This window comes from Sarcophilus harrisii, chromosome 3 (genome assembly GCF_902635505.1).
Source record: "Sarcophilus harrisii chromosome 3, mSarHar1.11, whole genome shotgun sequence".
Lineage (NCBI taxonomy): Eukaryota > Metazoa > Chordata > Mammalia > Dasyuromorphia > Dasyuridae > Sarcophilus > Sarcophilus harrisii.
This window is the reverse complement of record NC_045428.1, coordinates 545,388,125-545,402,655: the sequence shown is the minus strand read 5'-3', so window position 1 is coordinate 545,402,655 and position 14,531 is coordinate 545,388,125. Positions and strand designations below refer to the sequence as shown.

Sequence of the window (14,531 nt, the reverse complement as noted above, 5' to 3'; positions counted from 1 at the left end):
CTTAACACTTCCTAGCTGTGTGACCCTGGGCAAGTCACTTAACCCTAAATGCCTCTGCAAAAAAAAAAAAAAATTACTACTCATATCCCTTCCTATGTGTACTTGTGTAGTTGATTAAAAAAATAAATAAAGAGGCAACTAGATGGCACAGTGGATAGAGCACTGGCCGTGAAGGAGGGGATCTGAGTTCAAATCCAGCCTCAGACACTTAATACTTCCTAGCTGTGTGACCTTGGGGAAGTCACTTAACCCCAAATGCATCAGCAAAAATAAATGAAATAAAATAAAATAAAACAAAACACAACAATAAATGCAAAGCTTTACACGTATTCCTATTACATTTCATCTTAGTAAATTTAACATTGTTGTTTATCTTTCATTCTCGAAGACCAGTGATATCACAAGATATCTTGACTTGCATGTGAACTGAATTCAAGTGAGAGGCAGAGCTACGCAATGTCATTGTTCTAAACTATTAACATCTTTGTCAATCCTAATTCACTCACCTAACAAGTTAGCTTAGCTCTCTTTTAGCTAGAGATTTGTCAAGATCAAAACCAATTCCCAATGTAGTCTCAAACTTACAAACAAGTTATGCTCCAAAAGTTTATCAGTAAACTAGTTATTAGGAATGCAGAACTCACCAAAAGAAACAATGTAAAAAAGGCTCATAAGGTAGACTCAACTACCCAGCACAGATAGTACTGTATGTGACCTAAAATCTTCCTGCAAAACAGGAAATTTAGAATCAATTTGCCCTTCCAATGTGTCTTTTACAAGTGACAGCAGCTGTAACAGATCTTTCTAAAGGTTACATATATAACCAAAAGATGTTTAAAAATAATATGATAAAATTATTTCCTGAAGAAATTTAGCAAACATAAAAATGATATAGCAGGGTAAACATTTCTAGTTGTCTGAAAAAAGAATAGTAGTTTTTAAAATGTAACCAAGTGGTAACAAAGCTCACTAATGGTCATAAAATGAGGCAATATGTATGCTGTGTAATCAGTCATCAAAGGACACAGTGAATCAAAATCCTGACTCAAAGGGGCTGACTATTAAATGGGTTTCACCATTGAGGAGAATTAAGAAGGAGCAGAGAAGTGATGTTATAAATGTGATGGAACTTCTCTAAAGATCCCATTGTTTTTCAATTCTGAGAAGAAACATCTTCTAGGATTGACTAAATCTTTGCCTAAAAGATATTTAGGCCCTAAAATTTTAAATGGGCAGGTTAAAAAAAAAAAAAAAAATCAAACCCACTCATTTAACAGAGAAGAAAATCAAAATATTAAATTGCTAATGTAAAATGTATATGTACATTCTTTTATCAGGATGGAAAAATTATGCAATGTCTAGGCACCCACCATAGATGTCCTCCTTCCCTAATCCACATTATGAAGCTTTGAATGATAACTTGTTCCTGTAAATGTAGAAAATAAACTAAGTGGGGAGACCTGCAGTTTATGAAGCAACCAATTGTAAGAGAATTGTGAATAGGTTTCAAAACTGACAAGAGATATAGAAATGTTTGCAAGGTCCAATACTCAGAGAGGAGGAAGAGACAGATATAAAAACAAAGAACAGTTTACTCACTGCTGTCACAGGAGAAAAAAAAAAAAGGGCAGTATTTATACATACTACAATAGGGAGAATATAAAACAGAAGTGTAAAAAATGATGTGTTTTGGTTCAGGTAGGGTTTTGGAGAGCGCTTGTGCTCTCTCTTAAAGCTGACTTGGGACAGAAATCATTACACACATCAACAACAAGACTATCCGAGGATTAATTCTGATAGACATGGCTCTCTTCAACACTGAGATGGTTCAAACCAGTTCCATTTGTGCAGTGATGAAGAGAGCCATCTACACCTAGAGAGAGAACCATGGGAACAGAGTATGGAACACAACATAGCATTCTGACGCTGTTGTCATTTGCTTGTATTTTGTTTCCTTTCTGTTTTTGCTTTTCTTCCTTCTTGATCTGATTTTTCTTGTGCAACAAGATACTGTATAAATATGTATACATATATTGGATCTAACATGTATTTCAACATATTTAACATGTATTGGACTACCCGCCAGCTAGGGGAGAAGGTGAGGGGAAAAAAGGGAAAATTTGCAACAAAAGGTTTATATAAGAATCATTGTTGGAAAAATTACCCAATGCATATGCTTGGTAAATAAAAAGTTTTAATAAAAATAAAGGGAACCCTCCCCCCCCCCAAAAAAAAAAAGCTGACTTGGGAAAGAGTTAAGGATAAGAATGATAGAGTACGTATTTTCTCAGTTGGGAACTAGAGTCTACTGAGGTCTCCTTGGCACACATTCTCTCTAACCAGCATTTTCAGTGCTCCTGAGAATGGTCCAAAATGATCTTGGGAATGGTTTTTGCAGCACTCTGCCCTGTTTTCTTAAGGAGGATTTTCCTTATAAGTTATACTTTCTCTTTCTTTCTCTCTCTCTGTAATTTTATGTAATTCTGAGTAATTTTGTATGTATGTGTAAGTAATTTTAATGCTTCAATGGATCTAAAGTTAACTTTCTCCCTTCCATCACTACAGAATGAAATCTATCCAAAGCTTCACGACCAATTTGTCTTTTGTCCTTGTCATCCACATCATCTCATAAATCCTTTATGAAGAATGCATCCTTCCTCTAGGCCTTTTAATATTTTGTGAGTTCAAATTGTAGTACTTGGGTTGCCCCTCTCTTCCTCTTGCCAAACGACCAGCCAATCTCCCCCTGTGATCAGTCTTTTTCTTTAATAAATTTTTTGCCCACTTCATATATTCATGTCATCCTTGATAATGAATTTCCCTTCCCTACAGTTAATCAAAATCGATTGTTCAGAGACAGTTATATTTCAAAACTCAAGAACTGTATACACTAACAGAATAATAGTGATGTACTAATAATAGTAATAGTAATGCAAATCTTTTATTAGTACATATAAAGTGACAGTTCCCATTTCTGATAAACAACTTACACATTTGTATTTTCTTTTCATACAGAACTTCCCCAAAGTAATTCATGTGTATTTTAATAGGATTGACTAATAAATGTACATGTCTTTTTTCAAGGAAAATTTCATGACAGTATAGTGAGTACACTTTATTGTATTAGAATGTGAGCTTCTTGCATTTAGGTATTATTTTATTCTTTTTATTTCTAATTTAAGTATGTACCATAGTTATTATTTTATTCTTTTTATTTCTAATTTAAGTATGTACCATAGTGTGTGTTACATAGTATTTCTTGATACACGCTTACTAATTGACTATTTAAAAACTGAACATTTATTAAATGCTTATGAATATACCAGGCACCATGCAAACTATAAAACTATTTTAAAAAGGATGGAAAACTTTAGAGGCATTAACCACTCAAAGAGTTTTAGTCAGATTGATATACAAAAATCAATTACACCCAAAACTGATGTCATGAAATACATAGGATCTAGAAGGCTATCACAAATATCCAGGGTTTCGGGGTTATCAGAGCAAGGCTAAGAACCCTTTCAAAAGTTATAAGGCTACTTACTGTATTCCCTAAAATGGACACAACTAAAACTGGACATTAATAAGAATATGCAATCCTTAGCACTTCTAATTTTGTACTTTCTTTGATTCTTATTCCAGTATACTCCTCTGTTACAGCAGGCCTAAAGAATAGAGCCAACTTGCTGATACATCCCTTAAGAGTGTTTCTATCTCAAGGGTATTTATGGACAGGTAAATTTACATCTGTTGACTGATCATATCTAGAAAATTCAAAGAGGTCCCTCCCAAGAGAATGGTTCTGGACAATGATCATGTCAGGAAGATTCGGAAGCTATTCATTCTTTGGAACCAAGTATAGAATATGCTAAGATCAAAGTACCACATAAGAAGTTTTCTTCACCAAAAGAGCCAACCATGAGTGGTTTTTAGAATTGAATTAGGTAAAAATTACTGAGTGAGCCTCCAACTATGAAAATACAAATTAATGAGCCAAATAAAATTCTCTACTATTACTATCTAGCAGGGCATCCATGGGCTCCAGAAACCTGAGTAGAAGTTAAGAATGTGAGTATCTGAAAATTCTATGATGGAATGTGTTGTCTTTGATCACATTAAAGGTCTAAAAGAGCTACTACTTAAAACTTCTTACTTGTATCTTTATTCAAACTGTCTTAAAACCATCTACACATTTCCCATTTTGAGAGTGGTTTTCCAACCACAAATAAAAGTCATTGAGAAGCAAACTTTGTGATTAAAGTTCAAGCTTAGAAATTCCATTTTGGATTTTATGAAAATATGACAACAAAATATTGAATCTGATTTGCTTACATGGTTTGTAATCAAGCGCCTTCTAAAGTGACTACAAGAGGGGAGAAGAAAACAAATAGTAAATACTTAAGATGAATAGTTTAAAAACCTAATAAAATCAAGAAACTGTTGATGTCTTCTAGTTATACTTTTAGGCTTAAAAATACCAATGCATTTATAATCACAAATATCACAGAAACTTAAATCCTCAATAAATGTTCAATAAAACAACATGTGGAGAACTGAAGTCTCTTTGATAATTTCATATGCAAAGAAATGTTTCACAGGAAAAACTAGATATCTACATGTCTACCCAATAATCCTAAAATCTTATTTAAAACAGAATTGGGATTCAGTTTTTGCTTAATGAATAGTCTTTCATATGTCCTATTCTGGGAAGGACACTCTTGTCTTTGTTTCAAAGCTACAAAAAGTCAGTCCTTGACGGATCTTTCAAATTTTAAAAATTTCTAAAATTTCCTAGCTCAGATTCACTAATATTCTGAAATTGGAACTCATAAGCTCTATTTTCACAATCATGTTTCATAAGTCTATTTCTCTTCCAGAGCATCAAGAACAAGGACTAAAATATTTCAAGCATAACATCCATCAGTAGTGTTCAAAATGAAACTTTAGGAAATCTCTGCTAATTCTTTATTATTGCAAAAAAGCAGAATTCCAATTGTAGAGCTATCTTTGCAGGAATCAATCAATGATCGTATAGAAAAAAGGCAGGTTAAATTTCATTCAAATGATTTCTACAGAGCCCAGCAAAGAGTAACAATATTAAAGGAATGAAAGATGATTTTAAAAGTCCTGAAATTTCAATGGCTTTACAAACTTTCTATTAATTTACTTGCAATTTACTAGTTTTAAATTCTTGAGAGTCTTTAAAGACTTTCAGACTCTGAGACTTTCCTTCATTTCGTATATTCTTTCATTCTAGTCAAACTAAATGATGACTGTCACTACCATAAATCCTATACTTGTCTATTACTGTGTTTTTATGGTTGAGAAAGCTGATGAAGATTTAAATGACTTATCCACAGTCACACAAGAAGGAACTGTCTGACAGATTTGAACTTCAGTGTTACTAACTCCAATACCACTGTACTACCTGCTTGCCTCATTGACTTTAAAGAGCTCAGAGCTCTTAGACATTCCTCTTAGATTTTTAAAGTGTTTCTCTGGCCTAGCATACCTAACAGACTGATCACTGCTCAATCAGAAAAAATTATCATTTAGTCCATGTGACCTTTCTGTCTCTTCTATTTCCTTTGGATAGAAATCTATACATTTAGAATCCTCAGAGATCATCCAAAATAAACTTTTTACTACAGAAAATTTTCCCCAATCCTGCTTTTAATTCCAGTGCCTTTCTTCTGTTAAATATCTCCCCATTTATCTTGCATAGAGCTTGCTTTGTATATATTTATATGCATGCTGCCTGTCCCATTAGATTGTAAACTCCTTGAGAACAGCAGCTCTTTTGTGCCAGGCATATGGCAGGTACTTCGTGTTTATTAATGGTTTTTCTAGATGAGGATAGGAAACAGATTTGTCCTGGAAACATGACATATACATGATAGTCTTCAAATCCTGTGACTTATAGAGCACACTGCATTTGTCACAGTTCAACTCCCCTTCTTATTAGCTGCTGCATTCATTTCTTTGCTACTTTTCCTTTCTTCTAAAAATCAAATGTCATCACCTTACAGAACCTAAACCTTGCACAGCAGCTAAGAGATTCAAAAGATTTTTCCTGTCCAATCTAATAGCCTCTATTTTTTTCTTTAAAAACCAGCTCTTTACTGGAACTAGCCTGTTTTATTTTATTTTCAAAAGTATTCCTTTATGTTCTTTACTGGTGTTTGCTTCTTCCACTGCCTTTGGGGACTGCTGCAGCTTTACTTCTTGGTCTTTTGTCCTCTCTTGTCAGTATATGCTCCATTCTCAACAATTCCACCCCTTATCCTGATCATCTAAAACTATCATTCTGCACTCTTCACATTAATGAGAGACCTAAGTATCTAAATGTTTGGACGTTTCCATTTCAATGTTCTAGTTCAAGATGTTAAGAACCTTAACTCCCCCCAAAAGGCCTTTCTGATGAGTTTTTGTGGATGAAACCATTTTCCCATACTCAAAACCATAACATCAACTTATTTTAGTTACTTGATTTAGTCATTTATTCTGCTGTTTGTTCCTTTACAATGTCTTTAAATACTCTATTTTCTTCTTTACTACTACTGCTTTTCCTTTAGGTCTGATCTTTATCACCATATTCCAGTACTACTGAAACAACCTCTTATCAATTCTAGTCTCTGTCCTCTTCTAATCCTTCTAATCCTCCACAAAGTCCCCAGATCTGAATGCCTCATTTCTTCCCCTGCTCAAACTCCTTGATTGACTCTTTATTGCTACCACAGAATAAAACCTGAACTCTTTTATTGGGCTTGATATATTAGGCTCTAAATAATCTGAGACTCACTCCTACTTTACTTTTCACTCCATGTCCCCAAACTCCCAATTAGCACAGTAATCACTAACTAACAGATTAGTTAGTGGGAGTTCCTCAAGGCTTTCCATGCATTCTTTTCTGCTTACTCAGTGATTTCCTTAACTCCTATGGATTCCATTATCATGTCTGATGTTCCCTAAAGGTGGTCCAATCTTTAGTCCAGTTTAGATGGACTAAAGACAAGTTCAGGGTCTTTCTTGAGCTAAAGTCAACCCTATTCAATTATGTCTTGGACATTTAGAGCTAGAATTAGAATTCAAACTCAAAAGTTACTGAAAGAAAAATATACTCTTAAATCCTCCCTCACCCCCAAAAACCCCCAGCACCTTCCTCCAAATATCCTTATAACAAGAGCAGCTAGGTGGTATAGTGGACAGAGCACCAGTCCTAAAGTCAGGAGGACTAGAGCGCAAATCTGGCCTCAGACACTTAATACTTCCTAGCTGTATGACCTGGAAAAGTCATTTAACCCCAAATGCCTCAGCAAAAAAGCCAAAAAAACAAACACTATATAAATATCCTTATGATTGTCAATGACACTCTCAATCCTCCCTCAGACACACACACACACACACACACACACACACGCACAGAAACACACGCGCGAGCGCCTCCTCCACTCCCACTAAAGAGCCTTTTCCAATATCACGTCTCTTCTGTCTTTTCAACATCACACACACACTGCCCTTTCTCTCTGCTCAAATTCTGGTCTGGACCTTCATTGCCTTTTACCTGCACCACTCCAACAGCCTTTTGACTTTTCTTGGCTTGATCCGTCAGATTCTTCACAATGTGGTGCCCTCTTAGGCTGATTTCCCTTTAACTGCAAGCTAAACTAGACTGACATTGGTCTATTGCCAATTGTTTCAACACAACATTCTTCTGTTTCTACACTGGCTGATTTCCATACCTGGAATCTTGTAAAATTCCTCACACTTCTACCTCTTAGTTTCAATTCAAAGCCCACTTTCTGTGGGAGAGCTTCATCACCCCCCCCCCCCCCCTTCAGCTGTTAATGTTTTCCCTTGCCCCAGACTACCATTATCTATTCTGTCTATCTTATCTGACCCTAATAACTCACACACTGTCTCCCCCATTAGAACATGACATCTCTTTGAGCGCAGGTTCTGTTTTTGACCATTCTTTGCAGCCCCAGAACTTGGCATGATGACAGACACAAGAGTCTAATAAAAGTTTGTTGATTGAAGGCCCTGGCCTCTCAACTTTCCCAATTCAAATACAACCTACTGACCCAATTAAAATTGAATGCCACCTTCTCCCTGAAGGCCTGCTCTGGCCACAGGAGCCAGTAATGACTCACCTCTTGTACCTGTCTGCAAACTCTTTTGGCAGCCTTGCTATTTGGTAAGCCCTGAATCACAAGTTGCCTTAATGTTATTTAAATTTCACACGTGTACATCTTACCTTTTCCGATCAGACAATAGGTCCTGGATTGGAAGAAACAAGTTTTACTTTTTTCTTGTGCCTATATATACAAACTTAAGGTCTACCATTGTAGAGACTGGACAATAAAATCACAGCCAATTAAGAATTTTTGACAAGTAGGATAGTTAATGCTAGGCTTAGAATCAGAAAGATCTGAGTTCAAATCCTTTTACTTTTTCTTTTCTCTCTGTAGATTTATCCTATCTCTGTCTTGTTTATTCACAGCTGTGTACATGTTGAGCTCACCATTAGATTGCACTAGATTGCAAGCTACACAAAAGCAGGGGACTATCTTCTACTTTTCTTGTATTCTTGGCACTTAGCACAGAGCAGCAGGCAGTTAAAATAACAGACTTGGATTGACCTTTTCCAGCTTTAAATCTTTGAGTCAAATCAACATATCCAAGAATAAAAGATTATCCTAAAGAGTTGCTTCTTTCCATTTCCAGTCTCTACAAGTCTAATGATTGTTCTGATTGATCTGTTATATCATCACAGGACTTCATTTAAAGGGTTAGGCTAAATACAAGCAACCCAGCACTCAGAAGCCTCCAACTTGATCTGCCTTATTTCACCTCCCATTTCTACAACTCTATAGTTGAGTCAAACTGTACTACTATAACACATCTTGCCCTCACTTCCCTGCCGGTGTTGTTGCAGTTGTCCTTTAAGCTTATAAATAAATGCTCTCTTCACCTTGAGCTACTGAAACAGTTTTCTTTCTTAATGATCCAGCTGGGTTGCTACCTCCTCCAAGAAGTCATCCCTGATCTAATCGCAAGGTCTACTGCCATTCTTCCCCCAGGCTTTGAGGTTTCTCTTTCTTTTCAAAGTCTTCTAGAATACACAGGACAGATTCTTCCCAGTTTTGATAATACTTAATTCAATCACTTTTTCTTCAATGCCTTCATTACGTGATCTATGACAAGCACCAGGGGACATGAATAAAGAAATAAACAAACAAAACAAAAAAAAGTCCTTGTACAGGAGGAGGGTAAAATCTAGGGGTTTTAAGGCATACAATGGGAGAAAGGAGATATATGTACACAAATACTTCTCTATAAGGTTACAGAGAGAAAAAGGGGGAGGGGAGAAGAGAAGGAAATCTTAATTCATATAAACAAAATCCTAAATTTATGCAAGCCTTGCACCACACAGAAAGCTTAGGGAAGGACTTTTATACTTACTTGTACACATTTTGCACCAGCCAGCAGAATGTAAAGCATTTTAAGGATAGAGAGTGTTTTGGTTTTGCATCTCAGAACTTACCCCAAGGTCTTGCCTATTATGGATACTGAGGAAATATTTCAATTGAGAACAATCTGACTCAAATGCTAACACATCTCTCCCAGGTGAAAAGAAACCAAGACTCAGTGTTAGGAGCTTATTAAGATAATCTAAACAGCAAAAATTCAGTTTATACTTTACACAATGGTTCTACTTCTCACTTTTACCTAGGTCCTTTGAACATATGAATTCAACAATGTTTGCCATCCAATCAGCAAGTTCTGTAATATTATTTACTATCATCCCAAGTTCCCTAGAGCTTGAATTGGAATTTAACAATGTTCAGTTTTTGTGACCCCTTAATGTTAGTCTATGTATTATCAAGTAAAGGGAATAAAAACTAAAGATACTCACCAAGAATAACACACACTCGCAGTTTGCAGCTGCTGCGTTAGGTAAGTCGTACAGAGAATAAAGGCTGTGTGATCCTGACCCTCAGATTCCAGATTACATATGATGTCTAGCACTTCCTTGCAGTCCAATTTTGCAATCTATCAAAAATGAGATGGCCGAGTCAAAAAGAAAATGGTGACTTTCCTGAACAAGTTTGGCACAAAGTGAAGCTTCTTTATAACATTTACAACAGGTCCCAAATCTTAAGCTGGTTAGCAAGGCAAAATCCAACATAAGCTAATCCTTTGAGGTTTTTGAGCATGAATGTGTTAGACAAGAAGGAAAGGGGTTCCATGGGGCAGGCAGGGCATAGTAGAGACACTACAAACAAATCCCCCTCCCACCATCCTTTCCCAATGAATTAATTTTTTTTGGTTGTTGTGTGCTTGGTTTGGGATTTTGAAACCAAACCTGTGATTTCACTGGTACAGAGAACTCTTGGTGAGGAAAATCTCACCAATGCAGAATGACACCTGTTTTGTAACTAATAGCCTAAGCAAGTTGCCTGGAGTACTGAGAGGTCAAGGAACTTGCTGGGGCCACACAATCAGTATGTAATCAGAGGCAGAACTTAAGTCCAGGATATTTTGCCTCCACGGATGGCTTTCTACTGACTACATATACAATGGCTACCTTTGAATTTTAATATGGTTCTTGTATACTTGGAAAAAATCATAAAGTGTTTGAAGAGGGTTCCTCTCTTTCCTCCTTTGTAGTTTATTCAAAAGGTTACTGTAGTTATAAACATAGGAAAAAAATCTGGCCTAATGCTATTACTGCTCTCAGCTGAGCTAGAAGTGTTGCTTAGAGTACAAACAACAATAAGGCAATAACCTGATTTACTTGGCACCACTGGGGAATGCAGTGCTCTGGGTAAGTTTCTTAATTTCTTTAAATACAAAACCTTTTCAGTTTTTAACTGTTTGGTGGTGGATATAATATAACTTCTCTAAATGACTGGTGCCAAGCCTTAGTAACTTTAAAATATAGTCTCATTTTTATGTTTAAAGTACTACATTTACAACATAAAGCTGGTGACATCAATGTATCCAATGTACCTGGAAGATTTACTTAAATCAGTGTGGTATAAAAGACAGAGAATTCAGTCAGGAAAATGTGTCCCAGCTCTGACAAATATTAACTTTGTGCCTCTGAGGACAGTAATTAAGCTTTTCAATCTTATCATTTATCTCGATTCTGCAAGTGACAAGAGTAACTGCTAATCTGCACAGGTGGAGGGATTTTCTTCCCTGGGGTGTTCCCTACAAAAAAGAAATCACAGGCTAAATACAGCACAGTGGAAAACAGCAGTGGTTCCAGAGTCAGAGGACCCAGGTTCACAGCCCAACTCTGCTCCTGCCTACCTGTGTGACATTGGGCAATTCACCCAACTGTCTGGGCTGCAGAGTCCTCATCTGTAAAATGAGACGTTTGGCCCTTCTGGATCTGGGACCTATTATATGCGTTCCAATCCCAGCTCTATGACTTTGGGCAATCCTTGAACTTGTTGGACTGTACAGAAGCTGGCCTTACTTACCTCACAAAGCTGCTGCTAAGGCATTTTCATCAGATGCCTTCAGGGCACAAAAGTAAACCCTTTAATAAATACTTGATTGACTGAAGAGATATTTGGTGTGGTAGTGCTTTGTAATCACTGGAGGGCTAAGCCTACTGGAGGGCTATTACAGAAAACAGCCATATCCTCAGCTTCTGGGCTTATCTACTGGTGGGACAATCTAGTCACTATTCTGCTGTCTGGCCCCCACTGGGTTTTCTAGACTGTGCATTCTGCAAGACTAGCAAGTATGCTGCTTTTTTTATTTTTTTCTATTCTCCCACTCCTTTTTATTTTTTTAAATGTTGCTCAAAAGTTAATTTCTCTTAAGTACAATGCTGTAAAATCACTAATACTATTGGAAAGCATCTAGATAGATGACTTGGACAGTTTTTTTTTTTTTTTTAATTGTGATCTTCTGTCTTTAATTTGTGGCATTTTTTTCCCCACTTAAAATTCCTCTATAACACAACTACTACTACTTTTATGTAACTTGCCACTATATATAAAGGGCCAGGGTGAAAGATAAAGGGAAGGGTAAGAGCTCTGACTTCATGTGTCCATCCAAATTGGGTTAGCCCAGCCCTGATTCTGTTGGACTCAAGTCAGGAACCAAGGGATCATGCTATGTATCACTTGGCAAGTTCCTGACTGCTCTTCTGGGAATCCCAACACAACTGGTATATGAATGGATGAATTAACTTTTCCTTAATGGTTGGGTTCTGACTTTGGAGGCTTGGGATATTGGGGGAATCTATAGATACTCCCATAGGAGCTGCTCCTGAAAGGAGGTCTAGATGACTTTTGTAGGAGACATAACCTCTTGCATATAGCGTCATGGGAGTGGCTGCCATATGCTTATTGTTGCTGCTTATGATGATGCCACCCTTAGTGGTAGTCTTTATGCAGTCCCTGGGGTGAATAATGTGGGGAAAACTTTATTACATAGTTTGAAACTAGCCTTGCAGGACAGAAACCAGACTTTATTTAGAGACCAGATTTACTTAAGACAGAACATCCAGTTCATATTGACACTCAAAATCTACCGACGGATTTAAAGACTGATGCAAGGAATCTCCAATTTCCTGAGATACAAATTTTAATCAAGTTGTATTGTATCTGCAAACTTCCTTCCATGATGTCCAGTCAGACGACCGTTTCTTTGCTGCTTTATTTGACTTCATATAATGTGTAACTCATAAAGGGTTTTGGGGGAGAGTCCCTTTTCAGCTCTCCCAAACTTCTTTTTAAAACTTTTTCGGTTCTGGGTTTGTTCTCGACTAATAATAATAGATCAACTTAGTTGGGGGAACTAAACCATTTAAAAAACTCTAGTACTATCTTTTCTCTCTAGTTAAAGCCCAAAAAAGAAAAGAACATTGGTCAAAAATTTATCTTTAATCTGAAAGGAATTCAAAAAATTGGTCCTGGATTTAAGTGAGAAAATCCAGTGAGCATTGCAATGATAACTTTCTGATGGGCTCAGAAATCTTGCTGAAAATGTTGATAAGAAAAACAAGCAGAGGATGATAAAAGGGTGCAGGATAAAGTTACCAATGCCTTACATTTTGAATGGTGTCTTAGACTAAGATCAGAGTAACTGCTAATTTGTATTGGTAAAGGACAGTATTCTTATCTGAGAGCTTACTACAACAATAAAATCATGAATCTGGAGTAAAAAAATTAAGACAAAAATCTGTAGATGGATACCTTCCAGTTTAAAAACCAGTGCCTAATTAAAACACTAAAAAGCTAAAACAATCAAAATGGGTGGCACCTCAAAGGGAAAATGTCATTCTCAAGATTTATAGACTCAATTTGTAAAATTACCTCCATATCACAGATGAGAACTTGCACACTGGTTATTTAACTTGCCCAAAGTCACAGTGATAGTCAGTGGCAGATCTAACTTAGGTCTTCTGACTTCTAACCAGTGCTCATTTTACATGACCTTAAAAATATGTTGCTATAATCAGCAAGATTTTAACTTAAACTTAACTTTAATTAATTAACCACATGAAGAAATTTAAATTCGTAAAGCGAACCATGCGGCAGGGGATCAAAAATATTTTTTCAATCAAAGGCAACACATAGAAGGAAGGAAGCAGTATTTGAGTTTTAAAGATACAATGATGGCTCAGTTTAGCTTCCAGAGACAGAATATACTACACCATTAAGATGTCATTTTTAATGAGACTCTGATACAATTCAAGCCCTCTAAATCAAATCTATGGCTCGATGGACTAGGAAGATTTAAAGCAATGCCCATCAAACACTGGCCAAAGAATGAAATGGAGACTACCATGCTAGGACAAACAGCTGTTCCACAGCAAACCCAGCCAACACTTCATGCAGGGACAAAGCTAGAGTTCAGAAAGCTGACGGGGCTACAATATAATACCTCAAAGACAGTCTACTAGAACATTACAAAGATATTTGAGAACACCCAACAAAAAAGAGTTGTGGATTGAAATCTGAATTAGCCCACCATATATCATCAAGTGGTTTCAAGAAACCATAACTTCCAGTGAAAGAACATCTAACTGACTAATTTCAGCATTACAGTAAGTTTCACAACATGAAGGTGGGATTTTGGTCATAATGGATTAAAGACATTGCTGAGAAATGGTGTTGGTTGGGCATGTTTTATGCAGGGTATGACTGCATCCTATTGGTCCGAATATAGGCTGCCCCAAACCACACCCCATGGCCCTGAAATGCAATCTTTCATAAAGAAGAAAACGTGTTAGTAAAATTATTTTCCCAATTCTAATCCATTTTGGAGAATAGTACTAAGATCCCCAAATTTCATCACATGTTTTTGTGGCTGAAGAAGAGAACACCATAGACAGGTTGTTCTTATTTGTCCTTATTCCACTCTTAGGCAGTCCCTTGGCCAGTTATAGAGATTAAAAAATACCATTCCTCTATGGGAATCTATTCCCTGGTCTACTTGACTGTTCTGTGATACTGAACTCACAATAAAGCACCTCAGCAACAGCTTTGGAGTCATCCATC

The 14,531-nt window shown here is 36.6% G+C and overlaps 1 protein-coding gene across 1 annotated transcript in view; it reads right to left on the bottom strand.

Moving 5' to 3' along the window:
• The window catches only part of RLF (RLF zinc finger), a 99,080-nt gene that overhangs the window by 15,135 nt on the left and 69,414 nt on the right, over positions 1-14,531 (bottom strand). Inside the window, exon 6 of the mRNA XM_031962242.1 lies at positions 9,920-10,056. Within this exon, the coding sequence (XP_031818102.1) occupies positions 9,920-10,056 (137 nt within the window). The remainder of the gene's footprint in view (positions 1-9,919; positions 10,057-14,531) is intronic.